This window comes from Mercurialis annua, linkage group LG1-X (genome assembly GCF_937616625.2).
Source record: "Mercurialis annua linkage group LG1-X, ddMerAnnu1.2, whole genome shotgun sequence".
Classification (NCBI taxonomy): domain Eukaryota; kingdom Viridiplantae; phylum Streptophyta; class Magnoliopsida; order Malpighiales; family Euphorbiaceae; genus Mercurialis; species Mercurialis annua.
Window position 1 is genome coordinate 73,592,522 of NC_065570.1, and position 19,258 is coordinate 73,611,779.

Genomic DNA, 19,258 nt, shown 5'->3' on the forward strand with positions numbered 1-19,258 from the left:
TTTAATTCAAAATTGCATTCAATCACACTCTAGCAGCTCCAGAGATATAAGCCAACATAAGAGCCAACCGGACCATCAGGAGAATAAATATATATAGCAGCGCTTCATTTTGCGCTTCATCTTTAAGTAAAAATAATGAAGCGCCATTAAATGCGCAGCACTACAGATACAAAGACAAAGGAAAAGCTATACAGCAGGATGAAAGCACCTTGAACACTTAAACATCAAGTAAGTAGAACAACAACTAACTAGCACCCATCAGAAAGCTATACCACTACTTTAACTAACACCACAATATTAACAGTCAAAAGAAAAGTTTCAGACTTCGGAATGAATGCCACAGGGATTCAAATATCCAAAGAGTTTCAAAGAGCATAAACCATACAACTGAACTGAGCCTAGAAACATTACCAATAAGAAATAAGCCAAAAGACATGCCTACTCCCAGACCAAATAGTAACAAAAGCGGAAAATGGTCTCTTCCTCATTGTTTCTCATCCCTCTCTCTGTTCCACTGTGCAATCCGGGCTCTGCGTTCTTCGCTACCTTCCCTGACAGGGCTTCTGCTCCTGGGACTACCATATCTTCTTCTACCACTATCTCTATCATGTCTTTCGCCACTCCTACGTCCATTCCCGCGGTCTCTGTCCCTATAATCTCTCTCACGCTTATCACGATAATCCCTATCCCTTCTGTGCCTTGAAGGACTCACACTCCGGCTCCGGCTCCTGCTCCGGCTAGCTCTATATCCCTGATACCTTCCAAACAGCTTCCTTCTTAAATCTCTTCCGATCAGTTTCACATGCATAAAATTACAATAACCACCACGGTTACAATTATCCTCCTCATACTGCCTACAAGTTGCTTCACGAAAATCAGTGACAGGAGAAAAATCAGCAATGATTGGTCTGCCGGAGTAGAATCGACCTTGTAAAGCCTGCAAAGCAGCGGCAGCCTGGTCTTCCTCCCTGAACTGAACATAAACATTGCCAATCATGTGGTCAGCGAGATTATCACAAACGTTGAGGGTCTCGATCTCACCGAATTTGCCGAGTTCCTCGAAAATATCGTCGTAAAAGTCCTCGAAATGTTGCTGGATATTTCGAGGGTCGATGGGCTGGCCCTGGGCATCGACGCCAGGGGTAATCATGTCGGGACGCTGATACATGTTAGATAAGAGGAGGGTTGGAGATATTGTGGGGCGGTTATGAAGGCGAGAGCAACGATCTCCGTGGCGACATGCTCCGATCTTAAAATAAAATGGACAGTTAACGCGGTCTTTCTCCGTCCCAAAAATTGAAGCCAAGTGCTCCGCCATGCTTAACTCAAATCGAAGCTTCGTTCGCTCCGCTTATATACGAGGATGAGTTGAGTGGAATTCGGTAAGAAAAATGTAGATCAAATGTGCGTTTTTAGATTTAAAAGTCCTAAGAATTCTTGAACCTGGGGAAGACAAAAACTGAAACCCTAATTTTGTTTACAGAAAATACCCAAATTTGGGGGGAAGGAGGAAAAGCAAAGAAAACTGTGGAAGCTTCTAGTCTCTCTCTCTTACAAACTTTCCTTCTTGATGGTTAAATTCAGCCGTAGATTCATTGATTTATTTTTTTTGCCTAATTACTTAAAAAAAAAACCCATTTTATAATATTTTTTCGTTTATACTCTCACCTAAGAAAAAGTTCATTTGTACCCTTTTTTAGATTTTTCGTTTTCATCTCTACCCTAAAATTAAATTTTTTGACAATTAAATTAATTAAAAGATGAAAATATTATAAATGATTAATAACATTAATGTTTAATTAGAATATAAGCTAAATATAAAGGATCATTTTGAATATTTTTTCAAATAAAAAGAGGTCAAATTAGCTCTTTAGGGTAGAGACGAAAATGAAAAATCAAAAAAAGGGTACAAATGAACTTTTTCTAGGTCAGGATATAAACAAAAAAATATTATAAGATTGGAGTCTTTTAAATAATTAGGCCTATATTTTTTTACGTTGTAGCAATTGATAAAATAAAAAGAAACCAGTAACATTTTGGACGATTGCCAATTTAAAGCTTGGTCATACTATACTTTCAATTTAGGAGTAATTGCAAAGTAAATCATAACATTTTATTCAAAATTATACAATCAATTATCCATCAAATTAGTATGTAGGAAATACATAATTATTTTACTTAATTTACTTACCAACTTTTTAAAAAATTATATTTTATTATTAATTAATTATATTTTAAAAATAATAATACTTTGAACTAGTAAAGTAATTAAATTTTATAATTATATTTTGCATCAATTTAACAGGAAAACTAGAATTTAATAAGATTTTTTTGAAAAGTTATTTCTTTAGTGAAAGAAAAGTTAACCCTTCAACTAAATACTTACCTCCAATCAAGTAAAGTAATTTATTTTATAATTCGACTTAAGTGGCAATATGCCCCCTCAACTTGTAAACAATGGGCAATTAACACATAAATTAACTTTGTGAACAAATCAGTACACGAACTTGGTGATTATGGGCGATTTGCCCCATTTTGGTAATTAGCCCCTTTAATTTGTGAGTTAATTGTATCCTAAATTGGCAATTTGTCCCCTTAACTTGTAAGTTAATTTGTTAAAATGGGCTAATTGCTTATAATCACCAAGTTCGTGTATTGATTTGCCAACAAAGTTAATTTATGTGTTAATTGCCCATTGCTTACAAGTTGAAGCGGCAAATTGCTACTTAAATCTTTATAATTCTAACATAATTTTTTTAATTATAATAGTTTTCAATACAAATTAATATTTTTATAATTTGGATATTTACATAACTTTTTATAAAAAAATGCTGATATATGACTCTGAACATTGAAAAATATGTATTATGATGTCCGCGTAATTATTTTTTATCACAAAAATTATACAGTAAACTTTCTAATAGTTAATATTTAATAAATTAACAATTTTAATAATTAATAGAAAATTAAGAGAATCAACTTCATTCCACGTCGAATAATTAATAATTCTATTATTTAATAAATAATACAATTTAATATATATTCTATATGAATATTAATTATTAGAGATTTTTTTTTAAAGAAATATATATATATATATATATATAATTCAATTTATATGTGGACATAAAAGTGTAATCCAACACTTAGCTTAATTATTTACTAAAATAAAAGAATTCTCATATGTCTAGTACAAAAAAATATTAGAAGTTGTTTTATTATATGAATACAGCTTCTTGGCAATTATTTTTTGTAGTATCAAGTTCATATTTTTCGAGATAAATACAAAGCTATTGCTTTTGGATTGAGTGATTGTGAAGTGTATTTTTTTTATATTATAATATTAATATTAGGTCTACGAATATAAATTGGGACTATTTTTTAAATATCTATTGTTGGCAAAATATTTACAACATTTTGGCGCATCCTTCCCCTATTTCCTACGTTATCTATTTTTATAACTTATTTACAAAAGTACCCATTATCAGTGTTTTAAAAACCGGACCGGACCGGCCGGTCGGACCGATTGAATCGCGAACCGGTCAGTGGTCCGGTCTGAAAAGGCAAACACCGGATTTGTTGATTGGACCGGGTTGAACCGGATTGGACCGGTATGAACCGGTAAAAAACCGGGTGTTGAATCGGATTGGACCGGTAAAATACCGGTGAACCATAATTTTTTCAATTTATTTTAAATTTATTAAACCGGTTGAACCGGTCACTAAACCGGTTAAACCGGTTGAACCGGAAACTGGTGGCCTCACCGGTTCGATTTTTAAAACACTGTCCATTATGTATAGAAGCATTATCTCATGTTAGGTTAAACTTTTACATAACCAGTCTTTTTTCTCTCTCTCCTCTCCCTACTCTTTCTTAAATTTCTCTCTTTTCTTCTTCTTTTTTTTTCCGTTTGATTTTCAGTTTATCTCCTCCGGTTACTTTTCCGTTCGTCTTTTCCGTTCGCGCTTCCGTTCTACTTCCGATGGATTTCTCGTCGTTTCCGGACGTTTTTCTGTTTGCACTAGTCTGTTCGTCTCTTCAATTCGCGCTATGGATTTCTCGACTCGTTTTTAGATTTGTGTAATTTTTTAGGTTTTTTTGTAATGATTTAAACATCTTGTAAATAAATTATTGTAGATCTATAATTTTTTGTTTATAAAATTGTTATATTATTCATATAATTATTTATTTTGTCTTTCTCTTATTCATAGATGTGTTTTATTGCTACAGATTTTGTAGTAATTTTATAATATTGTCTTAGTGTATTTTTTGTGTATTTATAGTGTATTTCTGGTGTTTTCGGGATATCTATGTTTTTTTGGTTTATTTCTACCGTTTTTTGGTATATCTATGGTGCATTTACAATGTTTATGGTGTATCTGCAATGTTTTCATGGTATAGACTATAAAAACACTGCAAAATGTCATAAATATACTATAAATACACTATAAAAACACTATATATACACTATTGTTACACTATAAAAAAATATAGGAAAAAAATCTATAAAAAGAATAAATTATTAAAAACTGAAAAATAGGGCTGTGCAATTGGTCGGTTCGGTCGACCTAACCGAAAAAACCAAAATTGGAAACCGAAAAAGGTATTTGTAAAATTAAAAAAAAAGTTCATTTGTATAATTACGACCTACTTTGTAAGACACCTATAAATTAATTTTACACGTAAATAATACGTAAGTAATTGAGTTTAATCGAATATTTGATTATTAAGTTAAAAAAAGTTTGTATGAAAAATTATGTAAGTTAAAGAAATGAAGGATTGAAAAGATTATTAACCATATTTCATATTGTAATAAAGATAAAAATAAGAAGGAATTAATAAATTATTGGTTTAAGTTAAGGATTGAAACATTATTTTTACCAAATAGTTTGCATACAATCCGCATTCTTATATTGCGGATTGCCCGCATTTTGAGAATGCGGATTGGGTGGGCCCAGACACAAAATTAGAAATTTTTTTAAGACAGACACAAAATTGGAAATTTTTAAATTCTGTAGGAACAAATCCGTCAAAAACCCCAAATATATTATATTTTTTATAATTTTTTCTATACAAATTCAATAAATTAATAATTCTAATAATTAATAAATTTTTGATCCACCATGTATATTAATTATTAGAGCGTCGACTGTATTGTGATTCAAATTTATAAAAAAAAAGGCTAAATAACCAAAAAAGGCCAAACCTTTGAAGAAAGTTCACAAAAGTCCAAACTTTTCAATTTTATCCAATTTGTCCCGAAATGCATGATTTCGTTTCAATTTTGTCCAAGCCTCAACTGACACATGCTTGTGTTTATGTGGCGCTGATGTGGCGTGCCATATAATGTGAAACCATATCTATTAGTAGGTTAAAAGTCTATTTAAATTCTCACTTTAAAAAAAAATACCCTTAAACTTTAAATCATTTCACCTTAATTGTTTTTTCAAATTTTAAAAAATATTCTAAATAGTCAATGTTATAATTAAACTTAATTTTCAAATATAAATTAATTTTTGTTTTTTTAAATAATTAAAATATGTTTGTCTTTTCCTACCGTTCCACCTCTAACACAATTTCTCGATTAAATTAAACGAACTAATTTAAAAAATTAAAATTTTATGCGCTAATCTTTCTATTTTTCTCCTCCTCCTCGAGGAACAGTGGCTTCTCATCGGAGCTGCTGCTCCATAAACGAGGAGTAACAGCTCCTCGCCTGAGGAGCTGCCTCCTAGGAAAAAAAATTTAAAAAAATTATTAAAAAAATTATCAAAAAAATTATCATATGCGAGGGGGACGGGATGATTATTTAATTAGTTTTAATTTATATATTTTATTTATTTATAGATAAAATAAATAAAGAAGAGGGTGAAAATGTTTAAAAAATTCATAAACATAAATTTGGTAAATACTTCAATCGTTAAGTTGAAAATATTAAAAGTTTGAGGATGTAAATGTTATTTGTAAAAAATCTAAGAATTTATTTTGACTTTATACCTTGCATTCGCCAAGGTGGCATACGTGTGGCATGCCTTGTCAGCGCCACATAGATGCCACATATGTAAAATCAATTCAACAATTGAGGCTTGGACAAAATCGAAACGAAATTATGTGTGTTAGGACAAATTGGATAAAATTAAAAGATTTGAACTTTTGTGAAACTTTTTTTAAAGTTTTGGCTTTTTTTGGGGATTTGGCCTAAAAGAAATTAGCAATTTGTTATTTTTTTAATCAACAAAAAAACTGATGCCTGATACCAGCTGCAACCGGATTTGTTCAGAAATTTCTTGTTCTATGCTTTCTACACATGCAAATAAAACTCTACTAGTGATGCCATGGAAATATAAAATCTAATTCCGTCTATTTTTGGTCAGAGCCACAGCCAAGGAGTGGCATAAGTCCCCAAATCATCATTGAACAAAATATGTGGAAGATTGGAAATTAAATATAAGAAAAACAAGTACAAACGAACAACTACTAAATCATAGTTTCAGTGAAAGAAAAACAATCTAACATAACAGAAGAACAAGTAATTGCGGACAGTGATGGATGAAGCTTCAGAGATAAAAGCTCATCCAAGGCAGCAAGTTATAAAATGGACAATTTGGACATTGTCTATCTAGGAAGGCTCTTCAAAGGAAAATTGCGTAGTGGACTCTCCCTCAGTAAGTCAGTTTCCCTGCAGACAGTGATGGATGAGAAATTAAAATAGTGGAAACCAAATAACAAGTCTGAATTGCAGCTACCGCTTACTTTTTTATATCTATTCCATCACCCTGCCTTAATTGCAAGGAAAATGGCTTGCCACCCTGAGCTGGTGCTCTCTCAGATCTGATAAAAGAATTTTGATAACAGATCAATAAAAAGCAGGAGATGGACACATATCTAGAAGCATGCACAACAAATTCATCAGTTACAGAGATGGAATTGCTCACTCTACAAGTTCCTCATCAACAAATACTTCAATGCATGTACTTGCAGTTGCTGCTGCTCTAGGTCCGGGTTTTTGAGGAACCTGAAACCACTCATCCATGTAAAGGTTATACGTGTTTTGAGTGACCTTAAGATGAGATTAAGTTATAGCAAGAACTGGAAATTTAAATAAAATGCTCCATACAGTCGGTCACCTTGTAAGTTGTCCACTTAGCAGGAATTGCATTGTTTTCTTTGTTCCTTTCAGCTCGAGATCCAAGACTGTTCCAGGCATTCAAATCTGTTTTTGACTTGCTTGGTTGATTTTCTAGCAAGACGTTAGTATTTTTGTCTTTGTAAACAGAAAAGGGACTCGTCCTTTGGGCCCTACGTACAATACGAATAAATGGGGTGTGAGAACTGAAATATACTCTCAGTCTCAGTAGCTCTAGCTAATTGCAACAGCTTGTGAATTATAAAAAAAGTAAAACTAACTAGAGAATATTAAGTTTTCTACCTTTCACCTTCAAATCAAGTTTGCTTAACTACTAAAGAAAGAATATTATCCATGGAAATTATCCCAGAATCCCATGGGTTACCTGTCTGACTGCAATTTGTTCCTCGCAATTGGCTCCATATATTGCTTCCCTAGAAGAAATTAGTAGGTTTTCAGCATATTTTCTATACAGAAACTTGATGGGTCAAACATAGCAATAGAAACTTACTGTTCTGCGTGGACAACACAGTTCCAAAGCTTCGAGCAGGCAGGTTATTTTCTCCAGTGTCATCCTAAAAATATTCAGAGAAAACAAGAATAATAATATCAAATACGGAACAAATAATTTACCTTTTTTACATATTAGTTAGTGACATACCTCCACAGCTTTTTTTCTACTCATTGATCTAATGAGAAATTTCTTGTATGTTTCCTTCAATTTTTCTATTGGTTGAGCACCCCTGCAGCAACGGAAAACATTCAGAACATAAGAAAATTACGTGCAAAACCAAATAAAAATTGAATTTATCACTTTATGAAAGATTAAACTATTTCGTAATCACATCTCGCTGCCACCTGTGATAAAATTCCACATGTTATAGATTCTTAAAAATCTACGACCGATTTCAGAAATTGTTGCATGACAATAGATATACGCAAACACATTAAATTCATATCTTAATTCTAGATAACTCTTTGGGCCTTTGTCAGTCCAAATGCCGCTGTTTAAATATAAACTTAGATAAGCAACAACTACAGTGATCACAAGCAAACATAATGCAAGTCATACAAATGCAACGAACATCTACATAACAAATCTACTAAGCTGACTATGAATTCAGGAAAGTAACCCATTTCTATGCAAGTACAACTCACATCTACAAACTCCAAGCTCATATTAAACAGGTAAACAATGAAAAAGAAGGATGAAATCTGAGGCTAAAACTGAATTACAGTACCTATAATTAACCCTTAATGGAACGTCAGAACAAAAGGCAAAAAGAAAGAAAAATTTGAGCTTTACCCTGATGAAGTAAGTGTTGTGAATGTCAAGGACATCTTTTTTTAACAAACAAAACAACACGGACCAGTCAGTTCATGCAATACACAACCAGAAGAAGAGTTACCTAGATATCCCAAGATTGAATATGTCATTCGCAGCTTTCATTTTAAATTTGGACTCCATATGTAAAGCATGTGCTATGTAGTAAGCAGAATGTGATATTCCAATTTCATTTGCATTAAGAAAATTGTAGATGACTTCTGCATCGACACAGTTTTCAGCCTGCATGCCATTTCGTTAAGCAATCATTCTCCAAAACTAACTGGGGAAAAGAACCCCATATAGAGTGACTGTAAATAAGCAAGGAAACCTTATATTGTAAAGCACACAAGGAAGAGTTGCCATAAAAGACAAAGAACCTACATATTCTAACCAAACTTTGAGGTAGCGAAGATCATCCTTGTAGCGGTCTAAATTCCAAAAGGTACGCACGCATTGTTCATATATCACTATTAGTCCAGAGCAGTCTCCCCCTGGAGGAAATGACTCCTGGACCCATTTGATGCATCTTCAAATGTAAAAGAAAATAGAGAATGATTAACTTTTAGTTAAACAGATGCTAATAGAATAAGATTTGAACTTTCATGACAGACAAAGACAAAAAAGAAATAGCGAATTAGGTTGAGTATTGAGTAGCATATAACAGTATATGTAAGATGTTATTGAGATACGATCCGTATTTTGTTAGCAAACACAACCCTAAGTCATTCACATGATTGGTAATATAAAAAACAACGGAGAAGCACGAAATACATCAACAGATGGTTATCTCCTTTTTTAAATTGTAAGTAATGAAGTCTAAGGATACTTACTGAAGCCATGGAAGGAGAGGATCATCACCTTTATACTCGTCAATTGATTCAATCCACTTCCTGAAACAAGAAAAGTCGAAATATTTGAGAAAAAAATCAGGAAATAAATGCATTGCAGCAAGATTGAAAAGAAGGAAGAAGAGTAAACCTTCGAGTGTCAAGAAGACCCTTCTTGAGTTGATTTTGGGTTTGAGATTTAAGGGCATCATTCAAGAGGCGAACATTACGGCCTCTCTTCAAAGGCCTTACATTTTCTTTAAACAGTTCCCATTCATAACCTGTCTCCTGTTTCGACGCAAGAAACTCCGTCTCCGGATCTAATCCCTCCATCGATATCGCTGCTTCTCCTCGTCTTCTTCTGGTTTACTTCTTTTAACCGTTGGCAAAACAATTTTGAAATTAATAAAGTAGCCGTTGCTTCTATTTCTTATATGGACATTCGGGTTGGAAGTTTGTGCCCCCTGGCCCTACCATTTTTGGCGTTCGAATTCGAATTTTTCTACAGTTTTAGAAGTTGGAGCGCATGGGCTTAGGCCATCCAACATCATTTAGTGGTGGCCCATCAAATAAAAAAAAGGAAGGACAGACACTGCATTCATCACTGTTGTCAAGAAATTCATGGAAAGCTAAACTTATCTTATCTGTTTCCTTCACGAAAAGCCAAAACCAAACCAGTAAAGTTCGAAAATGAAAGGGGCATTTAGGTAATTCCATCAATAATCAGTGGGCAATGCAAAGCAGTATTAATTGGAGAGATTCAACCAGCTCTACAAACAGTAGAGTTAAAACCAATCTGTTGACGAAGAAGATCAGATGGCGTCCCATCCTTCAGTTGCAGTTCTAAGCGCTCCAACGACACGACAGGCATCGATCCTTCTGTCTACGAGATTCTTACCTCGACCTGAGGCTGTGTGCAACGTTTCATCATCTTCTATAAGGCCAACAAGGCTGAGGGTGAAAGCGATGGGAGGAGGAGCAAAGTTCAAGGGGACGCAGATGAGGGAGAAGCATCTGACAGAGATGATTGAGAAAAAAGTGGTGGAAGCCAAAGAGGTGTGCCAAGGAGATGAGTCCTCCGACGAGTGCAAGGTAGCGTGGGATGAGGTGGAGGAGGTCAGCCAGGCGAAGGCTGATCTCAGGCTTAAGTTGGAGAAACAGGATCCTCTCGAATATTTCTGCCAACATAACCCTGAGACGGATGAGTGTCGGGTTTATCAAGATTAGCTTTACCTGCGCTTCTCTTACTGCTCACTAAAACCACCCTTCGCCGCCGTCCACTGCTCCCCACTGAATCTCATCATCATCCATACCGTCTTTCTTTTTTACTTTTACATCCCTTGTCTTGTTGTAAAATGTAAATCAAGTCCCAAACAATAAAATATGTATGTTTGAGTCACATTATACATATACACAATAAATATCCATTTAACTTATAAGAAAAATCATTTATCTTTTCTTTTTGCCAAAGTTGGATATTAATGATAAAATCTGACTATAACGAGTCTCAAATCGACTATTAACGAGTCTCAAATTCAACCACAACATCGGGTTAGAAAATGGTGCATTTCGGCTAAGTAAAATGTAATCCAAATTGATCTAATACATTAATACCAAAAAAATTAAATCCATAATAGATCTAGACAAAATGGGCATAGAGATTAATTGGTCCAAAAAATACAACAAAATTCAGTTAAAATCGGTCGAATTTTACCAACTAAAATTTGTTAAATTTCAAATCAAATCGAACTATACCGATTAATGCACATATTTCACACATACGTATATATATATGACACATAATTTCTAGTTTTAGTATTTTCCAAAAGTTAAGAGCTTGTTTAGATTACAAGTCAAATACATATACAAATTATTTAAGAGGAGTAAAAATATCAACTCACAAAAATAGGTACAATTGAAACTGAAACTTAAAAAGTGAAATACAATTAATAATTTAAAAAATTTAAAATATAAACGAAAAATATAAAAAAAATGGGATATTTTAATAAATGTTATTAATATTAAAGTTATTTTTGGACTTTTTTGTATAGGTTAATGAGAGCACATCAGCGAATTAATCAACAATTGTTTTTTTAGAAGTTTAACGGAAGGGAGCTATTTGTTCTATTTTGAAAATAAAAAGGGTTCAGTTGTCCTAAACAATAGTTAAAGAACCTATATGTACTTTCTAGGAAACTATAGGAGCTGTTTGTACATTTTGACTTTATTTAATTGTAATGGTGGCAGTCAATTTTAACGGCTGAAAGGCAATTGTGTGTACTAGCCAACCCTGGTGGGATGGCTGCGTCACTCTCTTCCGCTGCCTCGTCGTTTATCTCGCGAGGTTCAATTTTGTTGGGTCCGATACCTCGAAAAGTGGCCAACACAAGAAGCAATAAGTCTGCTTTATCCTGCAAAGCTTCATGGCAAGAGGTAACTCACTCAATTAATATGAATTCAGTATATTGTGTTATTTTTCTCTATCCCACTATGGCTTTGGAGGAAGTGCGTTATTGTTGATACGCTTGAATTAGCTGTGATTGAAGCTTGCTGGGGTTCTCGTATTCTCAGCCATCCCATTCACGGCGGTGAAAGCCCTCGCCAATAGCCCCTTGGGTGAGTCGCTTCAGAGGCGATTGGAGGAGAGAAAAAAGGTTGCTGTTAGGGAATCTTCCAACTTCCAAGCTTTAGCTGCTAAGGCCCGTAAAGATAGGTAATTTCTACATAGATACATGGCTGTTATTATTAATTCAAACAATGACATTCATCTCTAAATGGTTACCTTCAGTTTTTGAGTATGCTTCCACTTGTAACCGCTACTGTTCAATTTATTAATTTAGATTATAAGAAAACCACTTGAAGCACATTTTACAAGCAGCCAGAGAAAGATACACTTTTAGCTCTATATATATTAGCTTCTTAGATGCGTGTTTCAATATTTAAATTTGCAGCTCGTGGTATGGAGAAGACCGTCCTCGCTGGCTTGGTCCTATTCCGTATGACTATCCTGCTTATCTCACTGGAGAACTGCCTGGGGATTATGGCTTTGATGTCGCAGGATTGGGCACGGATTCTGTGGCTTTCCAGAGATACTTTAAGTATGCTGCACTTTAATTGTCCATTTTTAGCATGACCTTGATAATGCATATTGGAATTTTAGAGTTTTGTTTGGTACTTAATGATAAGGCAATGCTAAGTGTGTTCTGTTTGCACATCCTGATCAATCATTGAAATATTGCTGTCAACTTTGATGAGCCTTTTCATGAAATGGTTGCCAATTTTTGCAGAAACTATCAAATGCTCCATGTCTTCTAAGTGGTTTATAATGTTTACTGTTTTCCATGACATTAGTGGCGTAGTGTAGTGCAAGCCTAATGCAGATTTTTGTTTCTTTTCTAATCTCTATGACTACAAATGCTGATTGTGATCTTCAACTTGTGTAGCTTCGAAATACTTCATGCTCGTTGGGCTATGCTTGCTGCCCTTGGTGCTCTGGTTCCTGAAGTACTTGATTTATCAGGTGCCTTTCACTTCATTGAACCTGTTTGGTGGCGAGTTGGATACTCAAAGCTTAAGGTCAGCAACTTTGCTTTCATTCCATCAATGCTCTCAATTATGTGGGATATGAAGTTTCCTAATTTGCCATCTCCCCTAGCAGTTTTTTTTGGGATTTTGAAATCTTTTTCTTTTGGCTTAATTATCATCCAAAAACACCCCACATATTTACTTTTTTCATTCATATCTAAAACTTTTAAAATTGTCAAGTTTACTCAATTTCCCAATTTTCAATTTCAATTGTGCCCACTTTTTCAAATTGGAGTTTTTCCACTTGGAAAATATGGTTCAAATGTCTTGAGACATTCTCAAATTTTAGTAATTTTTAAAATATTAAGGGCTTATTTGTACTAAGTGTCAAATACGAAAAACATATTTGAATCTTTTTTCAGAGTGAAAACTCCAGTTTGAAAAAATGGGTATAATTGAAAATGAAAATTGGGAAATGAGGTAAAATTGACGATTTTAAAACTTTGGGATATAAACAAAAAAATTGAAAATGTGGGGTATTTTTTGGATAATAGGGAGATAGTATAGCAGCCCACTAGTTTGAGATGATAAAATACTTCTAACCAATTATTTTCAAATCTACTGAAATTAAATATTAAAATTTATGTCGTGTTTAATAAAATTTTAAACATGAAAGTTGAGGAAACTCACAATTTCGTATTGCTACACCCCAAAATCCGATTTTAGGAAATTTTGACATATACATAGTATTTTGGGCTCATGTAGTTTTATTTATTGATTAATTGTAAATAAATATTCGGTTATGGTTGTTAGTTAAGACTGTAAGGCTTACTATGGGCTGGTGGCATTAAACATACTCGAGTCATAGTGCCGGTCTGACTCCGACCTCCGATTAGGAACGTGACAAAAAGCAAAATTCCTTTTGATTTTTGTTTTCAAATGGTAGCAGTACTTGATTAATCTCTTATCTTCCGGTTTCTTCAACATTTTAACAGGGAGATACTTTGGATTACCTTGGCATCCCGGGACTCCACTTTGCTGGAAGCCAAGGAGTGATTGTTATTGCTATTTGTCAAGTGCTCCTCATGGTAATCCCTTAATGAAGCTATATTTCTTATTTCCTGTAATAATTTCAAAGCTTGCAATATTTTGCATTTGTTTAGTCCATATCAGTGCTGCTGTCTATTAGAATTCAATTGAATTAATTTGGACCAACCTAAATAGCTTAATTCATCTGGCTGACAATGGCATACTTATAGACCCTCGCTATTTTATGCATTTGCAATTATTTAGCATAGAATAGTAGCGCTATCCCTCCTTATCCTCTAGTCCGCACTCTCGAGCAATCCTTGATGATAGCAGGACACTAAAGTGTCCCTCGTTAGTTATGTGATGAAGCTTTAAACTAGGTAGTACGGACACTTCATTCAATCGACGTTTCCCGTTTCGGAAACGTTTCGGACACTTGACGTATCGGACACGAAACTTCATTTTTTACATAGGAAACTTTAAAATTATACCGTTTCGCCGTGTCTAAGTGTCCCGTTTCCCCGTATTCGTGTCCGTGTCCGTGCTACCTAGGCTTTAAACTGTTCCCTTGCAAATATTTATGGTCTTAGAATGCAAGTGGTATTGCATACAGGTTGGACCAGAGTATGCAAGATATTGTGGAATTGAGGCATTGGAGCCATTAGGAATTTACTTGCCAGGTGATATAAATTATCCAGGAGGGGCACTTTTTGATCCCTTGAACCTCTCAAGTGATCCGGTAGCTTTCGAGGAACTGAAGGTGAAGGAAATTAAAAACGGACGGTTAGCGATGGTTGCCTGGTTAGGTTTTTATGCCCAAGCAGCTTTGACAGGTAAAGGCCCAGTTCAAAATCTTGTTGAGCACATATCAGATCCATTTCACAACAATCTGTTTTCTGTGCTCAAAGTTCATGTAAATTGATACTGTATGTTCAAGTGTGCATACGGATAACCAGTCTTACTATACGAAGCTTATTATTACGAAGTATTTTGTAATGTTAAATTAAATAAATTTGTTTGTAATTAATTAATGTTTTTTGTAAAAACTATTATCATATTTTTATGTGTTATTTATTTGAACAATTATTAATTATTTGTAACATGCACTGAAATTTATTTTTCCATTATTATATTAATTTGAATAGAAATTATTATTATCTTAGATATTATTCGTTATTAATTAACTATTTACATAAGGTAATAAACATAGCAAATGTTATTGATATTTTAACAGTCTACACTAAAGGCTTATTTGAGCCATTTAAAAAAGAGTTAATTATATATAAATTTACGACCTTTAGGGCATCTCCAAAGGGAGTCACCATTTTTCCCTCACCATTTTTCAATTTGGTGAATTTTCACCAAATTTACTCCAATGGTCATCACCAAATTCTTCACCAAAAAACATACTTTTTTACTTTTTAATAAAATAATCATTTTTAATTCTTAACATTTTATACACTTTTTACCAATTTCACCCACAAACTTATTTATGCTCATATTCATCCGAATTATAGTATTATTTATATTTAAAAAAATAAATTGCTATTAATTTTTTTAATTATGAATATCTTATAAAATTTAATTTTTATTAAAATTGTTTAAAATGAACATTACATTAATTTATTTAAATTAATACAATAAAAAGACTAAAATAAACATTGCATTAATTTATTTAAATTAATACAATAAAAAGACTAAAATAAACATTACATTAATTTATTTAAATTAACACAACATAAAATTAAAATTAACGAAAACATAAATCAATCCTCATAATGACAAGGTAAATCCATTCAATGTAAAAAAAAGTACAATTTTTTTATGATTACTTTATCCATATGAAGATAAGGGTGAATTCTATCCAACGATCAATTTATTTACGAAATCCATCCAACGGTATTAAATTTTTACAATTATTTTTATTTTATTTTTATTTTATTCATAAAGAAGATAAGGGTAAATCTCATCTAACGATTGATATTATTACGATATCCATCCAATGGTAATAAATTTTTACAATTATCTTTTTTTAATTTTTACTTTATCCATACTTTGTTCTATTTATTGAAGAAGATTTTATAGTTCTCCAACCCACAAAAAAATTCTATCTTATTTTCAATCAATAATATCACCTTCACATTTTTTAATAGCCTTACTTTCATTACAAAAATGTCTATTCGAACGTCCGGTTACGGTGTGCATGAAGATATACGATTATGTGAAGTCTATATGGAGATTTTTCAAGATTATATTAGAGGTGTGCAACAAAGTCCAACTTCATTTTGGAATCGAGTTGAGGAAGCGTATAACAAAGATAAAAATGAAAATTGTGAGGAACGCAACGTTAGATCGGTGGGTGCTCGTGTTCGTACTATAGAAAAGGCAATCCGAAAATTAAATGGGTGCATGAGACAAATCGAAACAATGAATCCTAGTGGAGTATCGAATGAAGATATTGTAAGTACTCGAAATGTAATTTTATATTTTAATTTTATAAAAAAAAAATTCTTGAAATTTAATTTAAATATTTATTTATTTTTTTACAAATTATTAACTTGATATTTTTAATAACTTGCAGTTAGCCCAAGCAAAAATATTACTTATGCAAGATCCAAGCTACAGTAACGGTTTCAAATTCGACCATGTTTGGAATATCATGAAAGATTTTGAAATTTTCTAATAATTGATAGAATATGTGTTCTATTTATTTATTATGTAATGTCGTAGTATGTTTCATTTTTAGGTTATTATATCGTAAAATTATCTATGTAATGTTTTTATATTATTGTCTCGTAAAATTAATTATGTAATATTTTTTTAATTGTCTTGTAAAATTATTCATGTAAGATTTTTATGTTATTGTTTTATAAAATTATTCATGTAATATTTTTATATCATTGTCTCGTTAAATTATTTAAAAAGTAAGTAATTAATTAAATACAACTACAAACAAATTATATGTACTAAAATGTAAATTAACCACATTATTATATTCAAAAAGTGAAATGGTGAAGGAAAAATTCCTTCACCATTTTTGATGAAAGAGAGTGTGAGAGAGTCACCAAAATGCATTTTGGTGACTCCCTTGGAGATGGAGAGTCATCAATTCCCATTTTGATGACTCCCCTTGAAGATGGTCTTACACCATAATCCAGAAGAAAAAAACATGACTTTTAAAAGTGTCAATCACGGGCACAAACATTTTTTACTATTCAAATTCATCATCGACACATTTTTCGGTAAAATTTTGTTGACTTAGATAACCAACGGGTTTGCCACGTGTCATGTCACATTAACAAAACCGCTCATAAAAATTGTCGACGATGTATTTGAAAAGAAATGAAAAATTATGTATGTGATTGACATTTTTAAAAAGTCGTGTTTTTTTTAATTTTATGTAAAAATCATGATTTTGTAAATAATTATCTTTTTAAAATCATTAAATTTGTTCAAGCACCTTCAATGTATATCAATTTTTATTATAAATATATGGCATATAACTTTATTTTTTTAGTAGAGTAATTGCACAGAAATATACAACTAAAAACTCGAAGATGGGCGCAGCAGTAGCAGGTAATTAATGTAACATTGAAGTCAAGGGGAAATAGTACATTGGACTATTAGCAAATGCACAATATTTTTTTCCATTTTATGGAAAAAACAAATCAAACATGCACAAGATAATTTATAGATGGTTTGATTTAAAGTCTAAGGAGACGTATATAATAATGGTTAAAATTTATTCCTAAATCACAGTTACTTCTTCTCAACTCTATTATTTTTAAATGAATAAAGGATCAATTCACCCCATCAACTTAGCATGAAATATTAAAAAAATTATTTTTAATACTTTTGACTCAAAAAGAGGATCGATTCATCCTCTCAACTTGGCACGAAATATCAAATGAGTCATTTTGAAAGAGTTTGAATCAAACTAACCCACAACTTTTGTTTTCATATCAAAAATGCAAACAAAGTGGGGATATCACCCCACCCCCCTAAACTTTATAAAACCAAATCAATCCACCCCCAATTTTTCACTGGAGACCACTTCATTCCACCACCGACCACTCACCAAAAATCGCCTTCAGATTTTTTTTTTCACTAGATTTTTTTTTTATAAACGAATTTTTTTTCCCCGTTAAATCATCGGAGCAGAACCAGATGGGTTTGCTCCACGATGAAGAGCAGACCCAGATTGAGGAGCAGATCTGCTCCTCAACGAGGAGCAACAGTTGCTCCTCCTCAAAACATATATTTTTACTAAATTTTAGGTATTAATTTGTATTTTTTTAAAATAATAGGGACTATACTTTTAACCAAGCGAGTGTGTTTCAAACGCGGTTGAAAGTGGAAAAATATGAGAGAGGGGCTGATTTGATATACTTTGGAATAGTTGCGGGTTTGTTTATCCAAAACCCTCTAAAATGACTCTTTTGATATTTCGTGTCAAGTTGAGGAGGTGAATTGATATTTTATTCCTTTTAATACAAACAGACTCGCAACTTAAAAATTTAGCATCAAATTCACCCCTATAACACAAAAATACACAAAAAGGACAGTAAAATTGCTTATACAATGTTTATCACATTCCAACTCTTACTTTAAATCTTTATTCTGTTGGTCAAATTTGTGATAACGGTTGCTTAGTTTCCTTTTTTTTTTTTGCTTGCTATATTTATAATCCAAAGTCCCAATAAGTGATTAGAACCAGCCATGGAAAATGAGGACTTCATATAAGATTGCAACTGCTGCTCTAGGTGAGGACGTATCATCTTTTTGTTTGAGTCCTTCTTCTTCTGTGTTTTATTTGTGGCATTCTCGTCTTGGTCATTTCTCTAGGTCTCGTTTACAATTTTTACCTTTTATAGGAGTTTTAGGAAATTTAGAAACTCATGATATTTCTGATTGTAGTGGTTGTAAACTTGCAAAGTTTTCCGCTTTGTCTTTTTTTAAAAGGAATACTTTTTCTGTTACACTTTTTGATCTTATTCATTGAGATGTTTGGGGATCCTCTCCTATTTATACAAAAAGGGATTTTCATTATTATGTCTCTTTTATTGACAACTGCACTCGTTGTTGGATTTATATTATGAAACGTCGCTAAAACTATTTAAGCATTAATAATGAGTTTTTGTGAAAACTTAACATGCAGCTATTATTAAATGCTTTAGATGTGATTTGAAGGGGGAGTATACTTCCCATATTTTTAAGGAACTTTTTGATTTGGATGTTTCTTGTCTTTTGTTTTGGTCAAGTAGGTGCTGCTTCCTGCCTGAGACTTTTGTAACAGGTTTGTAGTAGTTTCCCCTTGGTCATTGTCTTTTGGTGGCACTGGTTTTTGTTTTCAGCTTTAGCTTGAGAGGTTTGAGGCTTTTGTAACAAGGGCGCCCCTGCTTTTATTAGATGTTTTTGTTTTTG

At 32.7% G+C, this 19,258-nt stretch overlaps 5 protein-coding genes across 6 annotated transcripts; 3 read left to right on the forward strand and 2 right to left on the reverse strand.

Annotated features, from left to right (window-relative positions):
* Positions 1-297: 297 nt before the first annotated feature.
* On the reverse strand, positions 298-1,564 carry LOC126684295 (splicing factor U2af small subunit B-like). Its single transcript, XM_050379475.2, has one exon. It carries the CDS (start codon positions 1,316-1,318, stop codon positions 485-487), a length of 834 nt encoding a protein of 277 aa, XP_050235432.1. The 5' UTR covers positions 1,319-1,564; the 3' UTR covers positions 298-484.
* A 4,778-nt stretch (positions 1,565-6,342) lies between these two features.
* On the reverse strand, positions 6,343-9,771 carry LOC126684221 (mitotic spindle checkpoint protein BUBR1). The gene is made up of 11 exons (XM_050379470.2): positions 9,432-9,771; positions 9,284-9,343; positions 8,835-8,979; positions 8,536-8,693; positions 7,788-7,869; positions 7,638-7,701; positions 7,512-7,560; positions 7,128-7,299; positions 6,936-7,015; positions 6,754-6,831; positions 6,343-6,679 (listed from the first exon to the last, which is right to left on the reverse strand). The coding sequence occupies exons 1-11, from the start codon at positions 9,611-9,613 to the stop codon at positions 6,616-6,618; spliced, it is 1,134 nt and encodes a 377-aa protein (XP_050235427.1). The 5' UTR covers positions 9,614-9,771; the 3' UTR covers positions 6,343-6,615.
* A 151-nt stretch (positions 9,772-9,922) lies between these two features.
* LOC126684343 (calvin cycle protein CP12-3, chloroplastic) lies at positions 9,923-10,679 on the forward strand. Its single transcript, XM_050379478.2, has one exon. The coding sequence runs from the start codon at positions 10,097-10,099 to the stop codon at positions 10,505-10,507; it is 411 nt and encodes a 136-aa protein (XP_050235435.1). The 5' UTR covers positions 9,923-10,096; the 3' UTR covers positions 10,508-10,679.
* An 848-nt stretch (positions 10,680-11,527) lies between these two features.
* LOC126684237 (chlorophyll a-b binding protein 7, chloroplastic) lies at positions 11,528-14,934 on the forward strand. 2 transcript variants are annotated; one of them, XM_050379471.1, is made up of 6 exons: positions 11,528-11,713; positions 11,827-11,993; positions 12,232-12,378; positions 12,724-12,856; positions 13,801-13,893; positions 14,448-14,934. In XM_050379471.1, the coding sequence occupies exons 1-6, from the start codon at positions 11,579-11,581 to the stop codon at positions 14,754-14,756; spliced, it is 984 nt and encodes a 327-aa protein (XP_050235428.1). In that variant the 5' UTR covers positions 11,528-11,578; the 3' UTR covers positions 14,757-14,934. The 2 variants fall into 2 exon arrangements, with proteins under 2 accessions (XP_050235428.1, XP_050235429.1); XM_050379472.2 differs by having other exon boundaries at positions 11,619-11,713; positions 11,852-11,993.
* Positions 14,935-15,940: 1,006 nt separating this feature from the next.
* On the forward strand, positions 15,941-16,729 carry LOC126684359 (uncharacterized). Its single transcript, XM_050379479.1, has 2 exons — positions 15,941-16,294; positions 16,416-16,729. The coding sequence occupies exons 1-2, from the start codon at positions 16,007-16,009 to the stop codon at positions 16,515-16,517; spliced, it is 390 nt and encodes a 129-aa protein (XP_050235436.1). The 5' UTR covers positions 15,941-16,006; the 3' UTR covers positions 16,518-16,729.
* Positions 16,730-19,258: the final 2,529 nt, after the last annotated feature.

Excerpts from the sequence above, each read along its gene's own strand:
- LOC126684221 (XM_050379470.2), bottom strand. The coding sequence starts at position 9,613 with ATGGAGGGATTAGATCCGGAGACGGAGTTTCTTGCGTCGAAACAGGAG. Across the intron at positions 8,980-9,283 it reads CCTCTCCTTCCATGGCTTCA|ATGCATCAAATGGGTCCAGG; the intron begins GTAAGTATCCTT and ends TTACATTTGAAG. Across the intron at positions 8,694-8,834 it reads TCAAAGTTTGGTTAGAATAT|GCTGAAAACTGTGTCGATGC; the intron begins GTAGGTTCTTTG and ends AATGGCATGCAG.
- LOC126684343 (XM_050379478.2), top strand. The coding sequence starts at position 10,097 with ATGGCGTCCCATCCTTCAGTTGCAGTTCTAAGCGCTCCAACGACACGA.
- LOC126684359 (XM_050379479.1), top strand. The coding sequence starts at position 16,007 with ATGTCTATTCGAACGTCCGGTTACGGTGTGCATGAAGATATACGATTA. Across the intron at positions 16,295-16,415 it reads GAGTATCGAATGAAGATATT|TTAGCCCAAGCAAAAATATT; the intron begins GTAAGTACTCGA and ends AATAACTTGCAG.
- LOC126684237 (XM_050379471.1), top strand. The coding sequence starts at position 11,579 with ATGGCTGCGTCACTCTCTTCCGCTGCCTCGTCGTTTATCTCGCGAGGT. Across the intron at positions 11,714-11,826 it reads GCAAAGCTTCATGGCAAGAG|CTTGCTGGGGTTCTCGTATT; the intron begins GTAACTCACTCA and ends CTGTGATTGAAG. Across the intron at positions 11,994-12,231 it reads GCTAAGGCCCGTAAAGATAG|CTCGTGGTATGGAGAAGACC; the intron begins GTAATTTCTACA and ends TTAAATTTGCAG.
- LOC126684295 (XM_050379475.2), bottom strand. The coding sequence starts at position 1,318 with ATGGCGGAGCACTTGGCTTCAATTTTTGGGACGGAGAAAGACCGCGTT.